At 60.7% G+C, this 26316-nt stretch overlaps 3 protein-coding genes across 10 annotated transcripts; 1 reads left to right on the forward strand and 2 right to left on the reverse strand.

Moving 5' to 3' along the window:
- Nucleotides 1-18: 18 nt before the first annotated feature.
- GARIN5A (golgi associated RAB2 interactor 5A) lies at nt 19-5662 on the reverse strand. Its single transcript, XM_055146276.1, has 5 exons — nt 5577-5662; nt 5354-5454; nt 4929-5059; nt 413-674; nt 19-150 (listed from the first exon to the last, which is right to left on the reverse strand). Exons 1-5 carry the CDS (start codon nt 5623-5625, stop codon nt 94-96), a joined length of 600 nt encoding a protein of 199 aa, XP_055002251.1. The 5' UTR covers nt 5626-5662; the 3' UTR covers nt 19-93.
- Nucleotides 5663-5786: 124 nt separating this feature from the next.
- EMC10 (ER membrane protein complex subunit 10) lies at nt 5787-10197 on the forward strand. Of its 2 annotated transcripts, XM_055145633.1 has the most exons (8): nt 5787-5944; nt 7101-7173; nt 7649-7758; nt 8235-8339; nt 8430-8611; nt 8899-8992; nt 9364-9451; nt 9590-10197. In XM_055145633.1, the coding sequence occupies exons 1-8, from the start codon at nt 5831-5833 to the stop codon at nt 9955-9957; spliced, it is 1134 nt and encodes a 377-aa protein (XP_055001608.1). In that variant the 5' UTR covers nt 5787-5830; the 3' UTR covers nt 9958-10197. The 2 variants fall into 2 exon arrangements, with proteins under 2 accessions (XP_055001608.1, XP_004619923.1); XM_004619866.2 differs by lacking the exon at nt 9364-9451 and having other exon boundaries at nt 9590-9835.
- A 12813-nt stretch (nt 10198-23010) lies between these two features.
- JOSD2 (Josephin domain containing 2) lies at nt 23011-26034 on the reverse strand. 7 transcript variants are annotated; one of them, XM_004619869.2, is made up of 5 exons: nt 25891-26034; nt 25149-25311; nt 24076-24201; nt 23254-23448; nt 23011-23176 (listed from the first exon to the last, which is right to left on the reverse strand). In XM_004619869.2, the coding sequence occupies exons 2-5, from the start codon at nt 25295-25297 to the stop codon at nt 23077-23079; spliced, it is 570 nt and encodes a 189-aa protein (XP_004619926.1). In that variant the 5' UTR covers nt 25298-25311; nt 25891-26034; the 3' UTR covers nt 23011-23076. The 7 variants fall into 7 exon arrangements, with proteins under 7 accessions (XP_004619926.1, XP_055001012.1, XP_055001016.1 ...); XM_055145037.1 differs by having other exon boundaries at nt 25149-25314; nt 25891-26027; XM_055145041.1 differs by having other exon boundaries at nt 25900-26020.
- Nucleotides 26035-26316: the final 282 nt, after the last annotated feature.

The raw sequence follows: 26316 nt of genomic DNA on the forward strand, positions 1-26316 counted from the left end.
GCTTCTGAAGTGGTGGATCTTTATTAACTTTGATAATCCGTCTGCCCGCTCCGAATTGGCCGGCCCGGTGCCTGCTGCCTCTGGCGACTGGGCTCAGAGCCCCCACAGTTCCGACACCTGTGGGTCTAGGCTGGCTTCCATGGTGTCCAGCTGTGTGTGAGAGCAGTGCTCAGACCGAGGGTGGGGAACACAGCTCGGGGGCGGGGGTCTGTGCAGAGTGGGGTGGCAGGGCATTGGGGATCCTGAGAAAAGGCCCCACAGGTTCCAGCGCACCCCTTCCTCCCCCGGGCCTGGCAGGACTGAACTCTGTGTCCAGCCGGGATCACCCCCTTCTCCCTCCAACCCCAGCTCCTGAGACACACCCCGACTCCTCCATCACACTCAAGGGCATCTTCCCGCCCGACTTGCTCACCTCCTGCTCCGTCAGACTCTCCTCGTCTGAATCCTCCCAGAAGTTGGGCGCTGAGCAGGCCTGCGTGAAGGGCACGGCGCCCACGGCTGAGTGGAAGTGCAGCCGGTACAGCAGCCGCACCCACTGGCCGAACTCCCGGTCTCGGGTCTCAGGGGGAGCCCGCAGTTGCAGGTAGAAGGCGCGACCCGTGCGGAACTTGACTTTCAGCTGCCAGTGGTTTTCATCGTGGACAAAGAGCTGTACAAACTGCAGGGGGAACAGCCTGGCGGGTGGAAGGAGCAGCCTCAGCTGCTGACCGGGTCAGGTGTGGGGCCGAGGTGACCCAGGGTTGGGGACTGGATCGGGATTCCCACATGCAGCACTGACAACCCCCCTTTTTTGGGGGGGAGGGAGGTGACACACCTTGTGATGCTCCAGGCTTACTCTTTTTTTTTTTTTTTTTTGCTTTTTGGGTCACACCCGGCGATGCACAGGGGTTATTCCTGGCTCTGCACTCAGGAATTACCCCTGGCGGTGCTCAGGGGACCATATGGGATGCTGGGAATCAAACCTGGGTTGGCCGCGTGCAAGGCAAATGCCCTACCCACTGTACTATCGCTCCAGCCCCTTCAGACTTACTCTTGGCTCTGAGCTCAGGAATTGCTTCTCGTGGTGCACGGGGACCATATGAAATGCCAGGATTGAACCCAGGTCGTCTCGTGCAAGGCAACTGCCCTCCCTGCTGTCCTGTCGCTCTGCCCCCAGCACTCCCCTTCAAGCCCACTGCCAGCCCTCCTCCTCTGGCCCCTTGAGCACTGTTCATCCCAGCTTCCTTCCCGGCGTCTCCCACTGGTCCTCACCCCTGAGCCTCCATGTGGACGGTGCATCCATGTCTGCCCGCTGTCCTATTCTAACCACACCCCTGGCTCCATGAACTCTCTTGCTTTGGGGGCCCCTGAGCCCGCAGTGGATAAGGCACTTACCCTGCACTGCCCCCGGTATGGGTTTGAGCCCCGCTGGGAGTGATCCCTGAGCACCGAAACCAAAATGAATAAACTTTTTTTTTGTTTTTTGGGTCACACCCGGCAATGCACAGGGGTTACTCCTGGCTCTTCACTCAGGAGTTACCCCTGGCGGTGCTCAGGGGACCATATGGGACGCTGGGATTAGAACCCGGGTCGGCCGCATGCAAGGCAAACACCCTACCCGCTGTGCTATCACTCCAGCCCCAAAATGAATAAACTCTTGCCGTTGGGGCTGGAGAAACTGCACAGGGGCTAAGGCACACGCCTTGCATGTGAATGGTCCTGATTTAATCTCTGGCATCACGTGGTCTCCCCCCAGCATCACAGGGGGCAACTCTGGAAGTCATAATGCACCAGGGGGGTGGACCAACTGATTCGGGCACTGCAAGGCCCGAGCAGAAATGTCTCCTCTGTTTGGTGATTGTTGGCCTCCCGATCTCCACTTGGGTGCCCCCCCCCAAAAAACTCTGACTTACTCTCACCCACACATGGCCCTGCCACCAAGCCTGCAGCTCCATCACCCCTTCAAGTTCCCTGCCTAGTGGGGCAACTCTCAACTTCTCTCCGGTCTAGTTGCCCCACGTGGCCACCAGAGGGCGCTGCTCGGACCTGTTCGATCCAGGTGGGGCCACCGCCGCCGCACCTGGACATCATCAGGCCCCTCGGGTCTCTCTCCCACACCTTCTGGCACACACTGGGATCCTGCCCGAGAGCCTGGCAGGCTCAATCTGACCTCAGGGCCTTCCCTTTAGATCCAACCCTTTCTTCAGCCTCACCCCGCCCAAGGTTCCGCCCATACCTTGCCTGGCCATCTCCCCTATCTTCACCCACGTCCCTCCACTTCAGACGCCCCCCGGGTACCCCCCTCTGCAGCCTCCACAGACCCTACAGTCCAGGCAGCTGCTCCTTCGTGCCCAGTAAGGTGCTGGGGTTTCCCACCCGTATCTGCAGCTCAGAGAACCCAAGAGGAACCTTTCTAAAGGCCACCCCCATCCCCAACCACCCCTCTGGGATCCGGATGCCAAGTCACTTTGTTCATCCGCTTGCCTTTTGCGTGGTGTCCAGCGGGCCTGGGGGATGCGAAGTCCTCCCCGAGGGCATGAATGTTGAGCAAGGGCCCAGGGGCATGTGAGCAGGCACTGTTGCTGCTGGCTTCGTGTTTTGGGGGGAGCTCTCCTGGCAGTGCCCAAGGCAATCCAGACACTCTTTTTCTTTTGGCTTTTTGGGTCAAACCCAGCGATGCACAGGGGTTACTCCTGGCTCTGTACTCAGGAATTACTCCCGGCGGTGATGGGGGACCATATGGAATGCTGGAAATTGAACCTGGGTCAGCCGTGTGCAAGGCAAACACCCTCCCCGCTGTGCTCTCGCTCCAGCCCCGCTCCTGGGCTGTTTTTAAAGAGAGGGAAAGGAGGTGAGTAGCAACCACTCAAAGGAGCAACTGCCTGGTAACAGTGACCCCGAGCTTAACCCCCCAGACTTAACGGCTCCAGGCACTGCTAACACTTGCTGCTGGACTGTCCAGGGACCCCAGAGAACACCACCCCCCGCCCAAAGAAAAGGGTCTAAAGGCCTGAGAGGTCAAAGGCTACACGGCATGTTGAAGCCCCGGGTTCAGTCCTGGACATCACACAGGCCTCTGGATTGTGACCCCAAAACAAAACCAGAAAAAAGGGAAAAAGAAAACACAAGTGGGACACGCAGCAAGACTCCCATCACCTCTGGAGCTGGGCTTAGGCTGGAGGCTGCTCAGATGTGAGTGCTGGGCCGGAAGTGGTTCAGGACACTTGCTGTGTTGAATTGGCAGGAGGGGGCTGAGATTAGGGGTGGGGGTCTGAGCCAGCTCTCAGCACCCAGAGGTGTCGTGGCCAAGTGCCGCTTTGGAAGCCGTGTTCCCCTTCTCCGCCACCTTCTTGGGGTCCTGCGTGTGGGAACCAGGCTCTGCCACTAAGCACCCTCAGTTTCGAGGGTCTAGGGGCTGAGGTCGCAATGACAATGACCGGGGCTTGGCCGGAGGTTCTGTAGATGAGCTGAGAGCATGACAGTCAGGGTTTGGAAGCCAAATTGGAGCCCAAGGTAGCCAGGGACACAGGACAGTAAACAGCATAGCCTTCAGCTCTGCCAGGAACTCACCACGGCCAAGGCAGTACATCTGGACCCAGGTGCTGGGGCTGAAAAAGCTCCACTGAGCCGAGTCATACATAGTCAGTTCAGACGCACAGCAGGAAGCTCCGTGGCCTGTGGTGCTTCGTCCCTGACACGCCTGGGAAGGCACTGGCCTGACTTTTCTTTAGGGAGGAGGGACTCCCCAGCAGTGCTCAGCCTGGTGGCTACTCCTGGCACTGTTCAGCCCAGCTGTGTGTGCACCTGATGGCTCAATGTTTGGGCCTGGAGGTGCCGGGGGCCAGCAGGCAGTGCTCTGGGGACCACGTGGTGCTGAGGCTAGAACACGGAGTTCTCGCATGCCAAGCCAGGGCTCTACCCTCTCGTTGTGGCTATCTGCATTTCCTTTTCCATTAAAAAAAAAATTCTGGGGGATCCGGAGTGATAGCACAGCAGGTATGGTGTTTGCCTTGCACTCGGCCAACCCGGGTTTGATCCTCGGCATCCCATATGGTCTCCCAGGCACCGCCAGGAGTAATTCCTGAGTGCAGAGCCAGGAGTAACCCCTGAGCATCATTGGGTGTGACCCAAAAAGCAAAAAAAAAAAAAAAATTCTGGAAAGGAGTGACAATACAGCAGGGAGGGCACTTGCATTGCACACAGCCAACCCAGGTTGGATTTCCGGCACCCCATATAGTTCCCAAGTCCCCAGCCAGGAGTGATTCCTGAGCACAGAGCCAGGAGTAAGTCCTAAGCACCACTTGATGTGGTCCCAAAACTAACCAAAAAACTCCTGGGTTAGAGATACCAGGAGGTGTGGGGGTGGTTAAGGCATCTGCCTTACACACAGCTGACTCTGGATAGGGTCCTCTGAGCATCAGCAGGAGTGACCCCTGAGCACAGCTGGGTGACCCCAAACAAGCAAACAAAGGAAGGGGGTAGGGTATGGGGAGGTGATTCAAGCAGTGGAGTGCAGGCTTTGCAGGGGGGAATCCTGGGCTCCATTTCCAGCACTATATGCTCCCCTGAGCACGGGGCATGGCCTCCCTATCCCCCCAAAATCAGACCTTAAAGGGCAGGTTTTAGCTGGCGGGGAAGCTCTGATTGTGAGGAGCCTGAGCGTTCAAGCCAAGTCCCTCCGTTCTCTGAAAGGGGGTGCTTTCCCTGTTCCTCTCTGAAGGATGGGCTGAGGGGCGTCAGAAGGGGCTAACGGGAAAGGCGCGGAATGGCCGCGCTGGACAACAGATGGCCGGAGACCCTTGTAGGCTGAGAACTGCCCTCAGTGTCCAGGCACGATTTTGCCTCCCCCCTCCCGCCCAAGACAGTCCTGTCTCCGAAGACCAGCAGCCTAGAGAGGCTGGCGGGGGACCCTGAGCTGAGAGGGTGGAGGTCCAGGTGCTGGCGGTCACCCGAGCAGCTGCAGGCGTCCATTGTCCTTGGCCGGGCCGGCCAGCAGCAGCAGATCCGGGAGCTCCAGGGCTGGGCTGGAAGCTGCCACCCCCATTGTCACCTTGTTGGCGACTTCTCCTAAGCGGGTCACCTGGGGCAAAGGTCACACGTTAGAGGTGGCACGAATAGGGAGGGGATCAGAAATGAGAGGGATCAGTATAAGAGGGCGGGGCCAAGTCCAGTGCCAGCTGGGGTGGAGTCAGGCACGAGTGGACCCAGGCCAGGATGCAGAGAAACTAAAGGATGGTGGAAGTGTGCGGGAGAGGCCGCCCGGGAGGGGACTGTGGACACAAGAGGGGGCGGTGAGAAGCAGGAAGGGGGGGTCTCGCAGGACCTCCCCCCCAACACACACACACGCGGGAGCTCGGGCCGCGGGGCTCCACACCTGCACGAAGTTGCTCTCGAAGATGGGGAAGTCTCGCAGCTGGTCGAACTCGCCGCTCAGGTGGCGCTGGAGCCGTCCGGGCCGGCCTGCGGCGGCGAACGCTGCAAGCAGGGGCGCGCTGGATGGGGTCTTCGCGTGCTCCCCGCCCGGGCAATCCCACACCCAGGCTCGGGCTTGGGGCGTCCCGCCCGCCCGCGGGTCGTCCCTCCTGCTCCCGCCTCACCTGCTCCATTGAGGGCCGGCTCAGAGTCATAGCTCCGCTGCAGTGCCATGCCCCGGATCTTAGGGGATTGGAGGGAGCAGCGGCGGGTAAAAGAGTGGGGGGAAAAAAAGAAAATCCCAGGGTGACGTCACAACAGGGATCGACGCCACAGGAGAGTATTGTGACGTCATCACAAGGGCGCGCCTAGTGCGCAGGCGCCGAGGCGGCGTGCGTCCCTCCCGCCGTGCTCCGCGGCCCGCGGGGGAGGCGCCAACATGGCGGCGGCCGGCGCCGAGGCCACTCGGCTGCTCCTGCTCCTGCTGGTGGCAGCAGCGGCACCAAGCCGGGCCCGGGGCAGCGGCTGCCGGTCCGGGGTCGCTGCGCGGGGGGTGAGTCGTCCTGCCGAAGGGAATGGCGCGCCGGTTAAGGGGGAGCCTGCTGCGCCGGGTTAAACGAAGGGACAGAACCGTGGGGCGAGAGGGGCCGTGAGCCTGCACGTACGAGAAGACGCACGGGGGAGAGAGCGATAGTGGAGTTGTCAGGCAGGCCCCGCGGTGACTGTGAGGGGACGGGGCGCCGAGGGTCGCCCGGAACAGTAAGCGCGTAGATCACCGCCAAACGCCGGGCCGCTGCAAACGCGGACCCGGAGGCGTCTCACGAATATGCACGAAGAGGTGGGGCCCGGTCGGAATCGGACCAATCAGGTGCCGATGAGGTACCCGTGGGAGAGGCTGGACAGCTCAGCTCATGAATGTGCATGAAGGCGGTGCTGCAATTGGGTTGTGGAGGTGCCAGTCTGGGCTGCAGGTGCTCGGGACGCTTGGAGAGATGAGGAAAAGGCAGGCGAGGAGCCTTGAATGTGTTTGCTAGTAGAATGCAGCGAGCATCATGGTCATGGGGACTCTTAATAAAGTGAGGCTACGTAGTATTTTATTGAATGAAATTTACTTAGACTTGAAGGCAACCAGAGCAATAGTACTGCGCGTAGGGCATTTGTCTTGAACAGCCAGGTTCCATCCCGGTCACCCCATATGGTCCCGCGTGCCCCGTTAGGAGCGACCATAGAACCTAGGCTTCGCAGCTCAGAGCCACTCCTGGAGCAGACCGTTGTCTTGGAAACGGAGGTCACTCTCTTGCCGGGCTCCGGTTTCCTGAGGTCTTACCAGATTATGAATTTTCATGAGTGGGCGTTTTCAAGGTAGTCTGGGGATTTCAGAAAGAATTTGTTTATTTGCTTTTTGACTTTTCCCCCTTGCTTGGGGAGACACATCTGGCAGTGTTCAGGGACTGCTCCTAGCACAGTGCTGGGGGGCGGTCACTCCGGCTGGTGCTTGGTGGACCTTGCGGGGCCGGGTCAGGCCGCCCATGCACAAATCAGCACTCCAGCCCTTTGTGCCTTCTCCCTGGCCCCATAGTCAGAGTAGGGAGTGAATATGGCGCAGCCCAGCGGTAGTCACTGGCTCTGTCCTAATGTCTGTGCCCCCTGCCTGGCTGTCTGGGAGCGCTTGTCAGTGGTCACTGGAGCTCTTCCTGTTTCCCCATCAGGTGGGTGCGGAGGCCCGCGAAGGCGAGGGCTGCGGCACAGTGGCGCTGTTGCTGGAGCACTCTTTTGAGATCGGTGAGTCATGCCAGTCTTGCCTGGACACCAAGGAGGGCAGGAGTCTGCACTGCCCACGTGCTAACTTGCTGTGTCCGTGTTTGCGCCATGAGGGTTCCCCCGCACCTGTGAGGCCCAGCCTTGCGAGGCCCTGGGTGGAGGCGGTCACCTTGGCACAGATGGGCAGTGCAGCCAAAGAGGAAACTGAGGCACAGGACTGTGCCAGAGAGTGGCAAAGCTGAGACTTGTCCCACCCACTCACACCACCCTGGGATCCCGCTGATGGCCTTTGGGGGGCTTCCGGAGCCTGGGTTCAGAGTTGCCTGGACTGACTCTTGCCCTTGCAGCCGCCCCCCGCCCCTGCCCCCCTGTGCTGTGCTTTTGGAGGAACCAAGGCTCTGTGAGGCCCAGACTGACCCAGGGGCATGGGCAGAGGAAGGACACAGGTGCTGCTCCGGGAGGCGGGGGCCCTTCGCTGAGCCCCGGCTCCCCGCAGATGACGATGCCCACTTCCGGAAGCGGGGCTCGCTGCTCTGGAACCAGCAGGACGGGTCTCTGTCCCTGTCACAGCGGCAGCTCAGTGAGGAGGAGCGGAGCCGGCTGCGGGTGAGGCCGCGGGGGACGGGGCTTGGGACGGGGCTTGGGACGGGGGGGCATCCTCAACCCCGCGCCTCCGCACCCCCAGGCCAGGCTTTTGCCCTCCCCATGTTTCCTGGGGAGAAGCTCAGAGTGGGCAGAACCAGGCGATGCTGCTTTTCCCAGAGTGCCCCACAGCCCACACTGCCCCCGTCTGCTGTGGCCCCGGGGACAGAGGAAGCTTGGGGATGGCTTCGCGCTGGGCGCAGGCCTTAGTGGGGTGGCCACGTGCTTGCCCAGTGGGTACTGGAGGCCCTCCGGACCCCCCGTGTGGCGCTCTTGGGAATCGCAGTCAAGCCTCCCAGCTCGCTCCACCTGCTCCTATAACAGGGCAGGGCGGGCACAGGCTCCCGAGGACTTGGCCTTCCCAGCGGGATGCGGCCCCCCCGCCCCCTCCCACCCCCCACCCCCCCCCGTGCCTCATGCTCCCGCTTCTGCCCCTGCAGGACGTGGCAGCTGTGAACGGCCTGTACCGCGTCCGGGTCCCCCGGCGGCCAGGCACCCCCGAGGGTGCTGGAGCGGGCAGCTACGTGTCCTCCTTCGTCCCTGCGGTGAGGCCCTTCTCCCTCCTGTCCTGGCCTTGCCCTCGAGGAGACCGTCCAAGTTTGGGGTCTCACTCCCCCCCCACCTCTGCCCCCCAGTGCTCCCTGGTGGAGTCGCACCTGTCCGACCAGCTGACCCTGCACGTGGACGTGGCGGGCAATGTGGTGGGCGTGTCTGTGGTGACGCTCCCCGGGGGCTGCCAGGGCCGAGAGGTGGAGGACGTGGACCTGGAGTTGTTCAACACGTCCGTGCAGCTGCAGCTGCCCCTGCCTGCCCCAGGGTGAGCATGGGCGGCGGGCGGGGTCAGGGTAAAGGCAGGTTGGGGGCTGGGGCAACGGGACGGGGTCTGAGGTAACGGGATGGGGTGGGAGACAGGACAGGGGTTGGGGTGAGGGTGGGGCGGGGGTCCAGGGTGAGGGCGGGACAGGAGCACTGTGGGGTGGTTGTGGGATACAGTGGTGACGGCTCTGGGGGAAGGGGAGGTGGCGGGGACACGGAGCTTCCCCCTACTCTTCCTGCTGCCTCTGGGTGTCCGGGTGTCCAGCCCCTCATCCTGTGTCCCTACAGCCCCGAGACGGCTGCCTTCATTGAGCGCCTGGAGACGGAGCAGGCGCAGAAGGCCCGGAACCCACAGGAGCAGAAATCCTTCTTCGCCAAATACGTGAGCGAGTTTGCCGGCCTTGGGGGGTGGCAGGGGGCCCCAGAGGAGACGGGTGTGGGGCCGGGCCGGCTCGAGGTGGACCAGGGTCCAGGGCAGAGGACATAGTCTGGGGTGAGCCTGGGGGCCCGGCTGGGGTCTGGGGGACAGGTGCTTGGGAAGGGGCACCTCCAGCCTGGGGCGGGGGTGAGGGTGGGCCTTGGGGAGCGGCACTGGGGGCCCCAGGTCCAGAGCCTGTGGGCAGAAAGGCTCTGGGGCGGAACAGGCCAGGCTGCTCCCAGGATGTGGGGGTGCAGTAGAGGGAGGCGTGGCCTCATGGGCGTGCAGGGGGAGTGGAGCCCCGCGGGGCCCTGACTGCGCCCCTCCCTCCTCAGTGGCACCTCGTCCTGGGGGGGGGCCGTGTTGCTCACAGCTCTGCGTCCCGCCGGCCCCGCGCCTGCGCCGCCGCAGCAGGAGGCCTGAGTGAGGACCCACCCCGCCGCCTGTAGTAACTTAGGGGGCCCGGCCCTGCCCTGCCCACCCGCCACTCCCTCCTGCCCCCGGCTCGCCCCTCCACTCACCCCGCTTTCCCTCTTCTCCCTCTCTCTCCCGCTGGCGCAGTGGATGTACATCATTCCCGTCGTCCTGTTCCTCATGATGTCTGGAGCGCCCGATGCAGGGGGCCAGGGCGGGGGCCAGGGCGGGGGCCAGGGCGGAGCCAGCGGACGGTGACAAACTCAGCCCTGCGGCTTGCTGTGCTCCCCCTCCCCGAGGGGCTGGTCTGCCCACCGGGAAGCCCCATTTCCTGGGCTCTTCCTGGGGGGGCCTTCCCCTCCCTGCCCTGCCCACTGTGTCAGCCCTGCTGGTGTGTGGGTGTGCCCGGCACCATCTGCCCCAACCCCCGACCAGGCCCCTGCCGCCAGGCCAGTTCTCAGCAGCCTCCCATGCCTTTGTTTACCAGCTTCCCACAGTGCCCCCGACTGCCCTGAGGGTTCCCAGGCGGCATCTTGCTCCCCACCACCCCAACCCCACAGGGCTGTGGAATTCTTGCCCACCAGGAGACGGAACTTCTAGGTTTGAAGAAAACAAAATATCAAAGTGAAACTGGGCCAGGAGCTAACTCGGACTCGAGCATGGCCCTACCGGGGCCCAGCGTTCATCCCCGCCCCTCCAGGCACCCCGAGCACACCAGGTGTGATCCCCAAACCGAAATAAAGTCATGACAAATAGTGCCGGGTAGCTGGCTTGGGGGGGCCAGGGCACAGGCCGCATGCGCGAGCCCCACCGTCTCCAAGGCACTGCTGGGAGGAACCAGCACCCAGAACCGGGGTAACCGGGGTTACCCCAAGAACCTGGGTAACTGATGTCACCATTCACTGTCCCGGCCTCCCCAGCCCACCTCGGGTGCCCACGCCCTACTGCCAACCAGTGGAAGCCCTCATCAGCGCCCCCTCGCGCCCCTGAACAGGACTCTGCTCTGCCCCGCGGGCCCTGAGTCCAGCCCCCTCCCCCTCCCCGTCCTGCCGTGGTGGGCACTCTGCAGGTGGTCCCTGTTTCCCACTCCCCCTCGGGCACTGAGCTTCTGCACCTCTGCTGAGGGTGGCTTCAGTGGTGTAGATGCTCTGCCCCTCAACGCCTGCTCACGCCCCTCGCGTCCCCACGTGCTCGCCTCCACTTCCCAGGTCCGCTCCTGCAGACAGCATGCGGGGGTGGGGGCGCCCTTCCGTTAGGCCTTGGGGGCGGCGCAGAAGACCCCCACATCCCTGCAGGCCCATTGTTCGAGGGGCACTCACTGGGACAGACCCAGCCCCGCCCCCATGCTGCAGGGACACCTGCAGACCCGCCTGGACCCCCCAAAGTACGACCACGTGGTCCCACCCCCGCCCTGTGTTCTGCCCCTCAGCCCAGCTCTGTGTTCATAGCACAGCGGGTAGGCTGTTTGCCTTGAACGCAGCCAACCTAGGTTTGATTCCCAGCATCCCATATGATCCCCCGAGCACCACCAGGAGTAATTCTTGAGCACAGAGCCAGGAGTAACCCCTGTGCATTGCTGGATGTGACCCGAAAGGCCCAGCTCTGTGGCACCCCTCTGGGCTTCCCCCCCACACCGCTTCTGAGCACTCTGCCCCACCCTGGCCTGAGGAGCCCAACTTAGTGCGGAGGCTTGTCTCAGTTTGGAGGTGCCCTCTGCCGCCTCCAGTATCGAACTTGGGGCTTAAACCCCAGCCCCGCCGCTGGGGTAGCCCAGCCCTGCCCGCGTGCCCCACGATCCTTTGCTTCTGGAAGAACTTGCACACAGAACTACAGGCAGCCAGGAAACTTGTGGATCCAGTGTTTATGTAGGAAGGGGGCTCCCAAATCCCCCGCCCCGCAGTGCTGGTCAGGGTGCAGTTCCAGACGCTGCCGCCAGGAGTTGGTGGCAGCCCCAGGCCTGGGTCTCCTGGCTTCCTGTGTGGTCGTGGATCCTGGCGGAGACCAGCGTCCTGCGGCGCCATGTCCTTGGAAAAGGCTCCCTCCGTGCTGCAGGGGACAGACATGTGAGGCCGAGGGTGGAGACTGCACTGGAGGGGGCGGTGGCCTCCCTGCTCTCACCTGTGTCTGTCCACATGCGACTGTCCAGCCTGATCGGCTCCTCCCGGGGTCTGGGGCGGCCTGATGCTCCACGCAACATCCGGAGTCGTGGAAATAGACCGAGGAGAGAGGAAAGGTCACCAAGGCCCCTCAGCCTCCCGGCGCCCAGAGTCGGGGCAGAGGAGAGACTAAAAGGGAGCGGAGGGAGGGGCAGCAGGAGGGCTCGTGCGCCTGTTCAATCCCCGCACCCCCCAAAGTCTCCCACACCACCAGCAGTGATCCCTGAGCACAGAGCTAGGAGTCACCTGAGCATCACTGGTTATGTGACAAAAACTAAGGGGGAAAAGGGAGAGGGCAGTGGTGGGGAGATGGGGGCAGGGAAAGAGCTATCTTGAAGGTTGGGGGTGTTGGGGAGGGGAGGAGGCCTGGCCCCAGGGAGCAGACGGGGGGGAGGGGGTCGGGTGGGAGACCCACGCCTGGGGGCAGGTGAGAGAGCAGATCAGGCGGGGCAGAGCCCACAGAGACAGGTCAGCTGATCAGGGGTAAGGCACTGAGGGACAGCCAAGAAGGTTCCAGATTCTAGGAGAGGGGAGACTGATGGAGGGGGCCCAGCTCAGCCCCCCACACACTTGGTGTGGGCCACACAGGAGGAAGAGGATGGTACACCTGACAGGGGCGAGGGGCCAGGAAAAGAGGGAGCCTGTGTGTGGGGTCATCAGGGTGAAGGGTACAGAGAGAGGGACTGGGAAGATGGGGAGAGAGATGGGAGAGACGAGAGAGATAAAGGGAGACGGGAGAGATGAGAGATGGAGGGAGATGGGAGAGACAAGAGAGAGAAAGGGAGACGGGAGAGATGAGGGAGGGAGACATGAGAGATGAGAGAGACAAAGGGAGACGGGAGAGTCGAGATGGAGGGAGATGGGAGAGACGAGATGGAGCAAACTGGGAGAGATGAGATAGAGGGAGATGGGAGAGATGAGAGATAGAGACGGGAGAGGAGAGATGGAGAGAGATGGGAGAGACGAGATAGAGGGAGACAGAAGAGACGAGGGATGGAGGATAAGGAGAGATGGAGGATAAGGAGAGATGGAGGATAAGGAGAGATGGAGGATAAGGAGAGATGGAGACAGGAGAGATAAAGGGAGACGAGAGATGGAGGGAGACAGGAGAGATGGGAGAGACGAGATGGAGCGAACTGGGAGAGAGGAGAGAGGGAGATGGGAGAGATGAGAGAGGGAGAGATGAGATGGGAGAGATGAGAGATGAATAGAGATGGGAGAGACAAGATGGAGACGGGAGAGACGAGAGATGGAGGGAGACAGGAGAGAAAGGGAGACAGGGAGACGAGAGATGGAGGGAGATGGGAGAGATGAGAGAGATAAAGGAAGATAGAGACAAGAGATGGAGGGAGATGGGAGAGATGAGAGATGGAGGGATATGGGAGAGACAAGAGAGATTGAGGGAGACAGGAGAGATGGAGGGAGATGGGAGAGATGAGAAATAAAGGGAGATGGGAGAGACGAGAGATGGAAGGAGGTGGGAGAGACAAGAGATAAAGGGAGATGGGAGAGACGAGATATAGAGACGGGAGAGGTGAGAGATGGAGATGGGAGAGATGAGAGATGGGAGAGACAAGAGATAGAGGGAGACGGGAGAGACGAGAGATGGAGGGAGACAGGAGAGAGAGATAAAGGGAGACGGGAGATGAGAGATGGAGGGAGAGATGAGAGATAGAGGGAGATGGGAGAGATGAGAGAGATAAAGGAAGACAGGAGAGGCAAGAGATGGAGGGAGACGGGGGAGACAGGAGAGATGAGAGATTGAGGGAGATGGGAGAGATGAGAGAAAGGGAAACGGGAGAGACGAGAGATGGAGGGAGATGGGAGAGACGAGAGAGATAAAGGGAGACGGGAGAGATGAGAGATAAAGGGAGATGGGAGATGAGAGATGGAGGGAGACAAGAGAGATGAGAGATGGAGGGAGACAGGAGAGACGAGAGATGGAAGGATAGGTGAGAGATGGAGGGAGCCAGGAGAGACGAGAGATGGAGGGAGACGGGAGAGATGAGAGATGGAGGTTGATGGGAGAGATGAGAGAGACAAAGGGAGACAGGAGAGATGAGAGATAAAGGGAGAAGGGAGACAGGAGGAATGAGAGATAAAGGGAGACAGATGAGAGATGGAGGGAGATGGGAGAGATGGAGGGAGACGGGAGAGACGAGAGATGGAGGGAGATGAGAGAGATGAGAGATGGAGGGAGACGGGAGAGATGAAAGATGGAGGGAGATGGGAGAGACAAGAGATAGAGGGAGATGGTTGAGATGAGAGATGGAGGGAGACAGGAGAGATGAGAGATGGAAGGAGAGATGAGAGATGGAGGGAGCTAGGAGAGATGAGAGATAAAGGGAGCCAGCAGAGACGAGAGATGGAGGGAGACGAGAGAGATGAGAGATGGAGGGAGATGGGAGAGACGAGAGATAAAGGGAGATGGGAGAGATGAGAGATGGAGGGAGATGGGAGAGATGAGAGACGGAGAGATGAGAGATGGAGGGAGATGGGAGAGATGAGAGATGGAGGAGATGGGAGAGACAAGAGAGATAGAGGGAGACAGGAGAGATGAGATGGAGGGAGATGGGAGAGATGATAGATGGAAATAGATGAGAGATGGGAGAGATGAAGAGATAAAAAGATGAGACATGGGGAGAGGAGAGCTGGAGAGGAGTGATGGGAGATGGGACTAGAAAGATGGGAGAAATGGAGAAATAAGGATAGACAGGGAGATGGAAAGAGGGAGAGATGGAGAGAGACAGGAAAGATGGAGAGATAAGAGAGATGGGGAGGGACAGGAGAGATGGGAGAAATGGGGCGAGATAAGGGGGATGGAGAGAGAGATGCAGAGAGGGAGATAGGAAAGATGTGGAGAAAGATGAGATAGACGGGGAGAGATGGGAGAAATGGGGTGAGACAAGAGATGGGAGAGACAGACGAGATGGAGAGATAAGAGGGGGAGAGATGGAGAGAGATGGGAGACAGGAGATACGGGGCGAGACAAGAGATGGAGAGAGATAGGGAGAGACAGGCACAGAGATGGAGAGAGAGGGGAGAGATGGGAGAGATGGAAAGAGATGGGAGACATGGAGAGAAACGAGATTGGAGAGATGACTGGAGAGATGGGAGACACGGAGACAGACAGGAGAGATGTGGAGAGATGGGAAGGGACAGGAGAGAAGGAGAGATGCAGGAGAAATGAGAGATGGAGAGAGATAAGAGAGAGGGATGAAGAAAGGGGAGAAGACAGAAAGATGGGGAGAGATGAGAGAATGAGAGACGTGGAGGTGGGGAGAGATGAGAGAGACAGGAGAGACAGATGAAGAAAGATGGGAGAGATGAGGAGATGAGACAAGAGATAGGGAGAGGCAGAGATGAGCTGAAGAGAGACAGGAGAGAGATATGGGAGTGATCAGGAGAGATGGGGAGTGACTGAAAAGATCGGGAGATAGGGGAGACATGGGGAGAGACGAGAGATGGAGAGAGATAGGGAGAGAGAGGCACAGAGATGGAGAGGGGAGAGATGGGAGAGATGTAGAGACAGGAGACATGGAGAGAAACGAGAGTTGGAGAGATAACTGGAGAAATGGAGACAGAGAGGGACAGGAGAGATGTGGAGTTATGGGAGAGATCAGAAGAGACATGAGAGGAGAGATGCAGGAGAAATGAGACGGAGAGAGAGAGAGACAGGAGAGACAGATGAAGAACGACGGGAGAGATGAGACAAAAGATGGGGAGAGGCAGAGATGAGCTGAAGAGAGACAAGAGAGACAGAGATATGGGAGAGATGAGGAGAGATGGGGAGTGACTGAAAAGATCAGGAGATAGGGGAGATATGGGGAGAGACGAGAGATGGAGCAGACAAGAGATGGGAGAGGTAGGAGAGATGAGGAGAAATGAGAGATGGAGACAGGAGAGATGGACAGAGAGATAGGGAGAGACAAGAGAAGGGGAGAGATGGGAGAGACAGGAGAGATGGAGACAGATGGGACAGAGAGATGGGAGACAGGAGATATGGCGAGGCAAGAGATGGAGAGAGATATGCACAGAGATGGAGAGAGGGGAGAGATGGGAGAGATGGAAAGAGACGGGAGACATAGAGAGAAACGAGAGTTGGAGAGAGATGACTGGAGAGATGGGAGACAGAGATGGAGAGAGATGGGAAAGATGGGAGAGGAGAGATGCAGGAGAAATGAGAGGTGGAGAGAGAGACATAAGAGGGATGAAGACGGGAGAGACAGGAAAGATGGAGAGAGACGGGAGAGATGAGGAGAGATGAGAGAATGAGAGGCGTGGAGGTGGGGAGAGATGGGAGAGAGGAGAGACGAGAGCGACAGGAGAGACAGATATGGGAGAGATGGAGAGAGACTGAGAGAGATGGAGAGGGACTGCAGAGATCAGGAGATAGGGGAGAGATGGGGAGAGATGGGAGAGACAAGGAGATGGGGAGAATCTAGAGGGCTGGAGAGAGATGGGAGAGAGGGGTGGAGAAGAACCAGAAGGGGCCGAATTGGAGGGGAGCAGAGGAAGGAGAGTCTGAGCCAGACTGAGGGGGAGAGACAGGGAGGGCGCCCCAGAGCATGAGGGGACAGCCCTGCAGCCAGCCCGCCTGAGCCAGCTGCCCTCCTGCGCCCGGTCTACTGCGGGCCATGCTGGCAGAAGAGGGTAGCAGTGAGCACGACAGAATCGGGAGAGAAGGGGGCACTTAAATGCCCAGAGAAAAGAAGGACACGCGGCAGGCACTAGGAGCATGCGCACTGGCGGAAGCGCCCCCCCCAGCTCCGTCCCGCCCCCCACTCATTGCCCACCCAGGATTGGGGCTCGGAGTGCAGGGAAACACCTGCAGATGGGCGCCCTCTTGCGGAAAGGCGGGAGATGCAGTGCGGGGTGGAGGGAGAGGAGGGCCCCCCCACACCCAGCCCCAGCACCACATGGTTCCGAGTGAGCACCAAGCCGGGAGTAGCCCTTGAGCACTGATGGGTGTGGCCCTAGATAAGAGCAGCCCACACCCTTCAGTGTGCAGGGCCAGGACAGGGGCTGTGCAGGGGATGGTGCTGCCGGCCCAGCTGCCCTGGCACCCCCGTCCTCATCTTCCCCATCCCACCCTCCAGTGAGCAGGCGCAGAGCAGAGAAGGAAAGAGAAGGCAGAGGTGAGAGAGAATCTGCTTTATTAGAACAGCAGTGGAGGCGGCCCTGGAGCTGGGGAGAGAGGGGAGGAGGAGGGAGAGGCGGAATGAGGGGAGAGGAGAGAAAGGAAAGAGGGAGAACAGGGGAGGGAGAGGAGGGAGGGAGGGAGAAGAGCGAGGGCATGGAGAGAGGACAGAGAGGAAAGAGGAGATGGAGATTAGAGAGAAGACAGGATAGGAGGAAGGGGAGAGTGGAGGGTGAGGAGAAAGAGACAAGAGGGAGGAAGTGCAGAGGGAGAGGAGAGGAAAGAGGACAGGGAGAGGGAGCCCAGGAAGAGGGAGAAGAGGATGGGAAAAGAGGAGAGAGGGAGAGGAAAGAAAAGAGGGAGAGTGCAATGGGGGAGGAGAGGAGAGGAGAGAGGACAGGGAGAGGGAGCAGATAAAGGGAGGGAGGACAGAGGACGGGAAGAGAGGGAGAAGAGAGAAGTGAGGGGGAGAGAAAAGATAGAGAATAGAGGAGAGAAAGAAAATAGAGGACAGAGAGGGAGAGGAAGGGGAGGAGAGAAAAAGATGGAGAGGGGAGATGAGAGGAGAGAGAAGAGGGAGAGAGAAGAGAGAGGGATAAGGGAGAGAAAGGAAGAGGGGAGATGAGAAGAAAAGGAGAGGGGAGAGGAGAGGGAGGGGAGAGGAGAGAGGAGGAGAGGAGAGAGGGATAAAGGAGAGGAGAAAGGCTGAGGGGAGAGGAGTGGAGAGGAGAGGGATAGAGAGAGGAGAGGAGATGGAGAGAGGAAAAGAGAGAGGAGAGGAATAGAGAGAGAAGAGGAGAGGAATACAGAGAGGAGAGGAGAGGAGAGGAGATGAGGGAGAGGAGAGAGGAGATGGAGAGGAGAGAGAGGTGAGGAGAGGAAAGGAGAAGAGAGGAGAGATGGAAGGAGAGTGGAGAGAGAGGGAGAAGAAAGGAGAGGGGAGGGAGAGGAGAGCGGAAAGGAGAGAGGAGAGAGGAGAGGAGAGAAGAGAAGAAAGAGGAGTGGAGAGAGAGGGAGAGGAGAGGAGAGGAGAGGAGAGGAGTAGAGGGAGAGGAGAGAGGAGAGGAGAGAGGAGAAGAGAGGGGATGAGAGGAATAGAGAGAGAGGGAGAGAGGAAAAAGAAGAGGAGAGGAGAGAGGAGAGGAGAGGAGAGGAGAGAGAGGAGAGGAGAGAGAGGAGAGGAGAGAGGAGAGGAGAGGAATACAAAGGGAGAGGAGAGAGAGGAAAGGAGAGAAAAAAGGAGAGGTAAGAGGAGAGAGAAAGGGGGAGAGGAGAGGAGAGGAAAGAGGAGAGAGAGGGGGAGGAGAGGAGAGGAAAGAGGAGAGGAGAGGAAAGGAGAGAGGGGGAGGAGAGGAGAGGAAAGAGGATAGGATAGGAGAGGAGAGGAGAGGAAAGAGGAGAGGGGAGAGGAGAGGAGAAGAGAGGGGAAAGGAGAGGAGAGAGGAGAGGAGAGAGGAAAGGAGTAGAGAAGGAGAGGAGAGAGGGAGAGGGGAGAGGAGAGGAATAGAGAGGGAGAGGAGAGGAGGAGAGAGGAAAGAGGAGAGAGGGGGAGGAGAGGAAAGGAGAGAGGAGAGGAGAGAGGAAAGGAGAGAGGGAGAGGAGAGGAGAGAGGAGAGGAGTAGAGAGGGAGAGGAGAGGAGTACAGAGAGGGAAGAGAGAGGAGAGGAGAGGAGGAGAGAGGAGAAGAGAGTGGAGGAGAGGAATAGAGAGAGAGGGAGAGAGGAAAGAGGAGAGGAGAGGAGAAGAGGGGGGAGAGGAGAGGAGAAAGGAGAGGAATAGAAAGGGAGAGGAGAGAGAGGAAAGGAGAGGAAAGAGGAGAGGAGAGGAAAGGAGAGGGGGGAGAGGAGAGGAGAGGAGAGGAAAGAGGAGAGGAGAGGAAAGGAGAGAGGGAGAGGAGAGGAGAAGAGAGGGGAAAGGAGAGTAGAGAGGAGAGGAGAGAGGAAATGAGTAGAGAAGGAGAGGAGAGAGGAGAGGAGAGAGGGGAGAGGGGAGAGGAGAGGAATAGAGAGAGGGAGAGGAGAGAGGAAAGGAGGAAAGAGGAGAGGAGAGAGAAGGAGAGGAAAGGAGAGAGGAAAGGAGAGGGAGTGGAGAGAGGAAAGGAGAGAGGAGAGGAGAGGAGAGGAGAGAGGAAAGGAGAGAGGGAGAGGAGAGGGGACAGGAGAGGAGAGAGGAGAGGAGTAGAGAGGGAGAGGAGAGGAGTAGAGAGGAGAAGAGAGTGGAGGAGAGGAATAGAGAGAGAGGGAGAGAGGAAAGAGGAGAGGAGAGAAGGAGAGGAGAAGAGAAGAGAGGGGAGAGGAGAGGAGAGAGGAGAGGAATAGAAAGGGAGAGGAGAGAGGAAAGGAGAGGAAAGAGGAGAGGTAAGAGGAGAGGAAAGGAGAGGAGAGAGGGGAGGAGAGGAGAGAGGAAAGGAGAGAGGGAGAGGAGAGGGGAGAGGAGAGGAAAAGAGAGGGGAAAGGAGAGTAGAGAGAGGAGAGAGGAAAGGAGTAGAGAGGGAGAGGAGAGGAGAGAGGAAAGGGGAGAGGGAGAGGAGAGGAGAGAGGAGAAGAGGGAGGAGAGGAATAGAGAGAGAGGGAGAGAGGAAAGAGAAGAGAGGAGAGAGAAGGAGAGGAAAGGAGAGGGAGTAGAGAGAGGAAAGGAGAGGAGACAAAAGAGGGGAGAGGAGAGGAAGAGAGAAAGGGAGAGGAGAGAGGAAAGGAGAGGAAAGGGAGAGAGGAGGGGAGAGGAGAGGAGAGGAAGAGAGAAAGGGAGAGGAGAGGAAAGGAGAGGAAAGGGAGAGGGGAGAGGAGAGGAAGAGAAAGGGTGAGGAGAGGAAAGGAGAGGAAAGAGGAGAGAGGAGAGGAGAGGAGAAGAGGAGAGAGTAGAGGAAGAGAGAAAGAGAGAGGAAAGGAGAGGAAAGGGAGAGAGGAGGAGAAGAGGGGAGAGGAGAGGAAGAGAGAAAGGGGAGGAGAGAGGAAAGGAGAGGAAAGAGGAGAGGAGAAGAGGAGAGAGTAGAGGAAGAGAGAAAGGAGAGGAGAGAGGAAATGAGAGGAAAGGGAGAGAGGAGAGGAGAGGAGTAGAGGAAGAAGAAAGGGAGGGGAGAGAGGAAAGGAGAGGAAAAGGAGGAGAGGAAGAGGAGAAGAGGGGAGAGGAGAGGAAGAGAGAAAGGGAGAGGAGAGAGAAAAGGAGAGGAAATGGAGAGAGGAGAGAAGAGGGGAGAGGAGAGGAAGAGAGAAAGGGAGGGAGAGAGGAAAGGAGAGGAAAGGGAGAGAGGAGAGGAGAGGAGAGGAGAAGAGAGTAGAGGAAGAGAGAAAGGAGAGGAGAGAGGAAAGGAGAGGAAAGGGAGAGAGGAGAGGAGAAGGGGGGAGAGGAGAGGAAGAGAGAAAGGGAGAGGAGAGAGAAAAGGAGAGGAAATGGAGAGAGGCGAGAAGAGGGGAGAGGAGAGGAAGAGAGAAAGGGAGGGAGAGAGGAAAGGAGAGGAAAGGGAGAGAGGAGAGGAGAAGAGGGGAGAGGAGAGGAAGAGAGAAAGGGAGAGGAGAGAGGAAAGGAGAGGAAAGAGGAGAGGAGAAGAGGAGAGAGTAGAGGAAGAGGAGAAAGGGAGAGGAGAGAGGACATGAGAGGAAAGGGAGAGAGGAGAGGAGAGGAGTAGAGGAAGAGAGAAAGGGAGGGGAGAGAGGAAAGGAGAGGAAAGGGAAGGAGAGAAGAGGAGAAGAGGGGAGAGTGAGGAAGAGAGGAAAGGGAGAGGAGAGAGAAAGGAGAGGAAATGGGACGAGAGGAGAGAACGAGGGGAGAGGAGAGAAGAGAGAAAGGGAGGGAGAGAGGAAAGGAGAGGAAAGGGAGAGAGGAGAGGAGAGGAGAGGAGAAGAGAGTAGAGGAAGAGAGAAAGGGAGAGGAGAGAGGAAAGGAGAGGAAAGGGAGAGAGGAGAGGAGAAGGGGGGAGAGGAGAGGAAGAGAGAAAGGGAGAGGAGAGAGGAAAGGAGAGAAAATGGAGAGAGGAGAGAAGAGGGGAGAGGAGAGGAAGAGAGAAAGGGAGGGGAGAGAGGAAAGGAAAGGGAGAGAGAAGAGGAGAAGAGGGGAGAGGAGAGGAAGAGAGAAAGGGAGGGGAGAGAGGAAAGGAGAGGAAAGGAGAGAGAGGAGAGGAGAGGAGAGGAGGAGAAGAGAGCAGAGGAAGAGAGAAAGGGAGAGGAGAGAGGAAAGGAGAGGAAAGGGAGAGAGGAGAGGAGAAGAGGGGAGAGGAGAGGAAGAGAGAAAGGGAGAGGAGAGAGGAAAGGAGAGGAAATGGAGAGAGGAGAGAAGAGGGAAGAGGAGAGGAAGAGAGAAAGGGAGGGGAGAGAGGAAAGGAGAGGAAAGGGAGAGAGAAGAGGAGAAGAGGGGAGAGGAGAGGAAGAGAGAAAGGGAGGGGAGAGAGGAAAGGAGAGGAAAAGGGAGAGAGGAGAGGAGAGGAGAGGAGAAGAGAGTAGAGGAAGAGAGAAAGGGAGGGGAGAGAGGAAAGGAGAGGAAAGAGGAGAGAAGAGAGGAGAGGAGAGGGGAGAGGAGAGGAGAAAGGAGAGGAAGAGAGGAGAGGAATAGGAGAGGAGAGAGGAGAGGAAGAGAGAGTGAGAGAAGAGAGGAGGGAGAGTAGAGGAGAGAAGAGAGGAGTGGAGAGAGGGAGAGGAAAGGAGAGAGGAGGGGAGAGGAAAGAGGAGAGGAGTGGACAGAGGGAGAGGAAAGGAGAGAGGAGAGGAGAGGGAGAGGAGAGAGAAGAAAGGAAAGAGAGAGGAGAGGAGAGGAGAGGAGAGGAGAGGAGCGGGAGAGGAGAGAGGAGAGGGAGAGGAGAGAGGAGGAAAGGAAAGAGGAGAGGAGAGGAGAGGAGAGGAGAGGAGAGGAGAGGAGAGGAGAGGAGAGGAGAGGAGAGGAGAGAAGAGGAGAGGAGAGGAGAGGAGAGGAGAGGAGAGAGGAGAGGAGAGGGAGAGGAGAGAGAAGAAAGGAAAGAGGAGAGGAGAGGAGAGGAGAGGAGAGGAGAGGAGAGGAGAGGAGAGGAGAGGAGAGGAGAGGAGAGGAGAGGAGAGGAGAGGAGAGGAGAGGAGAGGAGAGAAGAGGAGAGGGAGAGGAGAGGGGAGAGGAGAGGGGAGGAGAGGAGAGGGGAGGAGAGGAGGGGAGAAGGAGAGGGGAGCCAAGAGGGGGTCCTGGCATGGAGGCCGAGGCCTCTCTCACCTGAGCTGTCAGCTGGACGCCCTCCGTTCTCCAGGGGACATTTTAAAGGGCCTCTAGGGGGCGGAGCCACCCCCTAATCTGGCTCCTGAGCTAAATTGGGCCTCAGCTGTCAGCGCGGACAGGGCAGCTGTCCCCCACACCTGCTCCGGCCACAGCAGCCCCTGACCGCAGGGCCCAGTCCCACTCGGCCGCCCGTGAGGGTCAAGACGTGCCACTGTCCCGCCCACCCCCTGTGTGCATGCAGCGGGTGTCACCTGCAGAGTGGGGGGACCCCGGCCCGGCTCCAGCACCACCATATTAGGCCACAAGGGCCTCGGGCTGGGCCAAGAATAGAAGCTCTTGAGGCCGCCAGGCTGTCTGGGGTGGGGGGCAGGGGAGCTTCCAGAAGGGCCTGGACGAGACTTGGAGCCGGTCAGCACTGCCCGAGTGTTGGGGTGCCGGCCCTGCAGTGTCCTAACACCTCGGGGTGCCGCCCCCCAGCTAGTAGGGGAACTGCAGCCTGGCCCCGCCCCTCCCCTGCCGCCCGCTCCCCCAGGCTCTGCAGGCGCCCTAGAGTCCCAGGGTCCCCCACCTTCCCAGGGGGCCACACTTCCTCCTCCTGAGGCTGCCTCTGGGTGACCCCGGGTCACTCAGCCCCTCCACTCGCCTCCTGTCAGCCTCGAGAACCCCATCCCCTCGCCGTCAGCCTGCAGCACCCCCAGCTCCCCTGACCTATGCCCCTTCACAAGCTCCTCCGTGCCCCCCGCCCATGGAGAGCTCCTCCAGGGCCACTTCCGATTCTGGAAAGTTCCTGCCACCCTGTCCCCTGGAGCCCCTCAGCCCCTCTGGGCCCTCATTATACTCAGAAGAGCTCAAGGAGGCAGCCTGGCCCTGGGGGTCGCCGTGGAGGCTGGAGGGGGGGGGCGCCTGCTTCTGCTTCCGTCCTCTCAGGCCGGGCCTGGGCAGCTCTGCGTCCGGCCGAGGGGCACCTCTGCCCTCAGGGGGGCCCCTGTGTCCGCTCCCCCCCAGCATCTCCACTAGCGAGCAGACTGTGCCAGGCTTCTGGCCAGGCACAGGGTGTCTTTGTGTCCCCCAGGGGTCTGGGTGCAGGAAGGAGCCGAGAGCCCAGCAGGTGGCAGGTTTATTGAGGCAGCAGTGGTATGGGGGGGGTACAGGAGGGCGGGGTGCAGTCAGCCGGCCTGCAGCCACGAGCCCTGCTCTTCCACGTCCTTGGTGACCACCAGCAGCAGCTCACACAGACCCTGGGCCAGCGCCGCCTCCAGGAAGGCCCTGCATGGAGAAACGGGGAGCCTGAGTCTCCGGGCCAGGCGCCGCCCGGTGACAGGGGCGTGCCTCCCGGCCCTCACCTGACACCAGTCTCGTCCCCCAGGGCCTCCGGCGCCCGCAGCTTGGAGTCCAGGTTGTAGTAGACGCCCCCCACCTGGCGCAGGGCCACCCAGTGGCGTCGGCGCAGCGGCAGGGATAGCAGCCCCAGGGACACGGGCGACGGCAGGTTCAGAATCAGCCCCAGCACCTGCGGCAGTGCCAGCTGGGATAGGGGCCTGCGTGCGGGCAGGGGGCAGGGGCAGGGCCTCAGCGCGAGGGGGCTCCGCCAGCTGCTCCCACTTTCCAGACACCTGCCACCATCGCCCAGACCCTGCTGGCCACTACCAACCACCCACCCACCCACCCACCAACCATCCAACATCCACCTACCCAACCACCCACCCACTATCAGCCCATCTACCCACCGAGCTACCCACCCATCCACCCATCCACCTATCCATGTACTATTCATCCAAACTGGCCACTTGTCCCTCTATCCCTCTATCCATCATCCTACTGCCTGTCCGTGACTGGCCAACTATCTGTCCATCTGTTATTGTACCATCATCTCCCACCCTTCACCAAGCCAGCAGCCTATTTGGTGGTCTCTGCCTTCCGTCCTCTCTCCCTCACAGCCAGCGGCCACCCACCAGCCTTCTGCCATTCCCCTCCCCCCAGCCCTGCCTCCCCTCATTTTGCATCACAGCCCTCCAGGGGTGGGTGCCACTGAGCAGAGCCAGGAATGATTGGGTGTGGCCCCTCCCCTCCAATGCCCCCACCGGCAGCCACCCACCGTGCCTCTCTCCCGCCCGCCGCATGCCCCCAGTGCCTCCTGATTTGGCGGCACCGGGCTCTGGTCCCACCTCCTCCTGTCCCACCACACAGCAGCGAGGCCCAGGCCCTGCAGAGCGGCCATGATCACATTGACGTCATAGTTGCCGGTGCCCAGGAGGCTGCGGTGGGGGTTCAGCCTGGAGTCTGGGGCCAACCTGGTCGAGGACAGGCAAGAGTCTGGGTTGAGGGAAACCCTGGGAAAGGGGGGGCCCTTTGTGCACCCTGCAAAGCAGGAGCGTCCGGGGGCCTGCGAGCCCCTGCCCAGTGGACAGCCCCCAGCCCTGCCCTCCTGTCCCCCCAGAGAGACCCCGTGGAGGGACTCTTCTGCCCTGCCCCTGTCCCTCCGGGTCTCAGCCCCCCTGGGTCAAGCCCCCGACTCAGCAGACCCTGAGGCCCAGAGGGTCTGTCGGGGCTGCCTCCCTGACACCTGTTCCCAGCTCACCCCCTTGCCCCAGCCTGCTTGCAGCTGTCCTGCAGCTTGGGGGAGGGGGTGCCCTGTCCCCGGGCCCACACCCCCATGCTCTGGGGCCCTGGCCTAGCCTGTAAACCACAGCTTCATTGTTTTCCGGGGGGGGGGCGGAGGGGGGACAGTGAGCTGCAGCGTCTTTGCAGGTCTGTTACTCTACACCCCACCCCCCAGGAAGGCTTCATGCCCCCCCCCCACCCCGCCCCAGATTGTTGCAGATGAATAAATTCTGTCGGAAACAGTCTGTGGGCCCTGACGAAGCAGAGCAGAGCATGGCAGCGTTGAGCACAAGGGAAGGAGAGTGGGGGGCGGAGGGGAGGGGGGGAGGGGGGCTTTGGAGGAGAGAGACTGGGGCCGGTGGGGACGGGAGGGCAGGGGAGGGATGTGTTGGCCAGATAAACACGCTTTTGATATCTGCAAGAGGCAGGAAGGCCATTCCAGACGGCCCAAGGCAGGGAGCTGTGCCAGGCAGAGAGCACGGGCAAGCAAAGGCCTGGCAGAGGGCGCGCGCCCAGGAAGCCTGGGGGCCAGCAGTGCCCACAGAGGCCCCCCTGCCCCCTGTTTGCAGAGGCTGGGGGCGTGGCAGGAGGGGTGGGGCCCTGGGGGGAGGGGTGCGGTGGGGGGAGCGCCCGTCACCTCTTGCAGATCTCGTCGGCAGCCTCCTGGCTAAACAGCCGCTGCTGGAGGACGTTGTTGAGGGCGTGCACGGCACACAGCTCCAAGCGCTGCCGCTCGTGGTACACCGAGGGCGGGCTGGGGGGCGGCGCTGCCGGGGCCTGGGACATGCCGTCCTTGGCTCCTGCTTGCGGGGGGCGAGGGGCACAGAGACGGGATCAGAGGCTCCAGTCTGGGAGCCCGAGCCTTCCCCGCCGCCCCCCCACCCCGGCTTCCGCTGAGGCAGGGGCCGGGCAGCCCAGGAGGGCAGTGCCTCTTGTCGCTGCTCCCTGGGCCACGGCCCACCTCCCCCGCCCCCACCCCGACTCCGAGGAAGAAAGCTCGCTCTTGCCTCTCTTGCAACAGACGCCCTCTGCCTTGCACCCCATCCCAAATGACGGGGCCCCTGTGGCCCCTCCCAGCCCCCCGGGCAGCAGGATCCCGGGAGGTTACCCTGCTACCGAGGACGCCCCAACCCCTGGCCGCATCCGGGAGAGCATCGCGGCTTCGGCTCCTTAGCAATGGGGGCCGCCACCTCCCGTCTCCCGGCAGCGGGGTCTCTTCGGTCGCCTAGCAACAGGCGACTCCCCGCCCCTGTCGCCTCACTACAGGCTTCTCTCTTCCTGTCACCTGGCAACCGGGCCCCGTCCCCGACACCAAGTGCTCGCGCCCCGGCCCCGACCCCGAGCGCCGCGCTCGTCCGTTGCCTGGCAACGCCCCTCACCCCGCCTGCCTCTTTGCTCCCCGGAACCAGGGGCTTCCGCATCCCCCTGGGCGGCGGCTCTTGGGATCCGAGTGCCGGGCTAGGCGCACGGCGCTGACGGGGCAGGCGGGGCGGACTACAGCTCCCGGCGGGCCCCGCGGGCCGGGACTACGACTCCCGGCAGCCCCCGGGACGACTCGAGCTCAGCACGGCCCCTCCGAGCTGCCCGGAAGTTTCCGGTCGCGACGAGGGGACACTACACTGTAACTCCCGTCGGCCCCTGCGGCGGACGCTGGAAAGGCGCTCGACCGAGGGCCCGGCCCTTCGCGCACGCGCGCGCCCCTGCTGCTCGGAGCCCCGTGGGCCAGGGCGTGGGGAGATTCTCGCGAGAGCCGGGCGGCCAAGCGTTCAGCTCGGGTCCTCCCTCTGCGACGGCGTCACGGGGGG

This window comes from Sorex araneus, chromosome 8 (genome assembly GCF_027595985.1).
Source record: "Sorex araneus isolate mSorAra2 chromosome 8, mSorAra2.pri, whole genome shotgun sequence".
Classification (NCBI taxonomy): domain Eukaryota; kingdom Metazoa; phylum Chordata; class Mammalia; order Eulipotyphla; family Soricidae; genus Sorex; species Sorex araneus.

What these genes read in the sequence shown, in the direction of transcription:
- GARIN5A (XM_055146276.1), bottom strand. Translation starts at nt 5,625, where the DNA reads ATGGCACTGCAGCGGAGCTATGACTCTGAGCCGGCCCTCAATGGAGCA. An exon ending in GGACGCCTGCAGCTGCTCGG is followed by an intron (nt 675 to 4,928) that starts GTGACCGCCAGC and finishes TCCACCCGCCAG; the next exon opens with GCTGTTCCCCCTGCAGTTTG. An exon ending in AGAGTCTGACGGAGCAGGAG is followed by an intron (nt 151 to 412) that starts GTGAGCAAGTCG and finishes TCTCACACACAG; the next exon opens with CTGGACACCATGGAAGCCAG.
- EMC10 (XM_055145633.1), top strand. Translation starts at nt 5,831, where the DNA reads ATGGCGGCGGCCGGCGCCGAGGCCACTCGGCTGCTCCTGCTCCTGCTG. An exon ending in AGGAGCGGAGCCGGCTGCGG is followed by an intron (nt 7,759 to 8,234) that starts GTGAGGCCGCGG and finishes CTGCCCCTGCAG; the next exon opens with GACGTGGCAGCTGTGAACGG. An exon ending in CGCCGCAGCAGGAGGCCTGA is followed by an intron (nt 9,452 to 9,589) that starts GTGAGGACCCAC and finishes CCGCTGGCGCAG; the next exon opens with TGGATGTACATCATTCCCGT.
- JOSD2 (XM_055145036.1), bottom strand. Translation starts at nt 25,555, where the DNA reads ATGGGGTGCAAGGCAGAGGGCGTCTGTTGCAAGAGAG. An exon ending in GGGCGTCTGTTGCAAGAGAG is followed by an intron (nt 25,312 to 25,518) that starts GCAAGAGCGAGC and finishes CCCCGCAAGCAG; the next exon opens with GAGCCAAGGACGGCATGTCC. An exon ending in GTGTGGTGGGACAGGAGGAG is followed by an intron (nt 23,449 to 24,075) that starts GTGGGACCAGAG and finishes GCCCGCACGCAG; the next exon opens with GCCCCTATCCCAGCTGGCAC.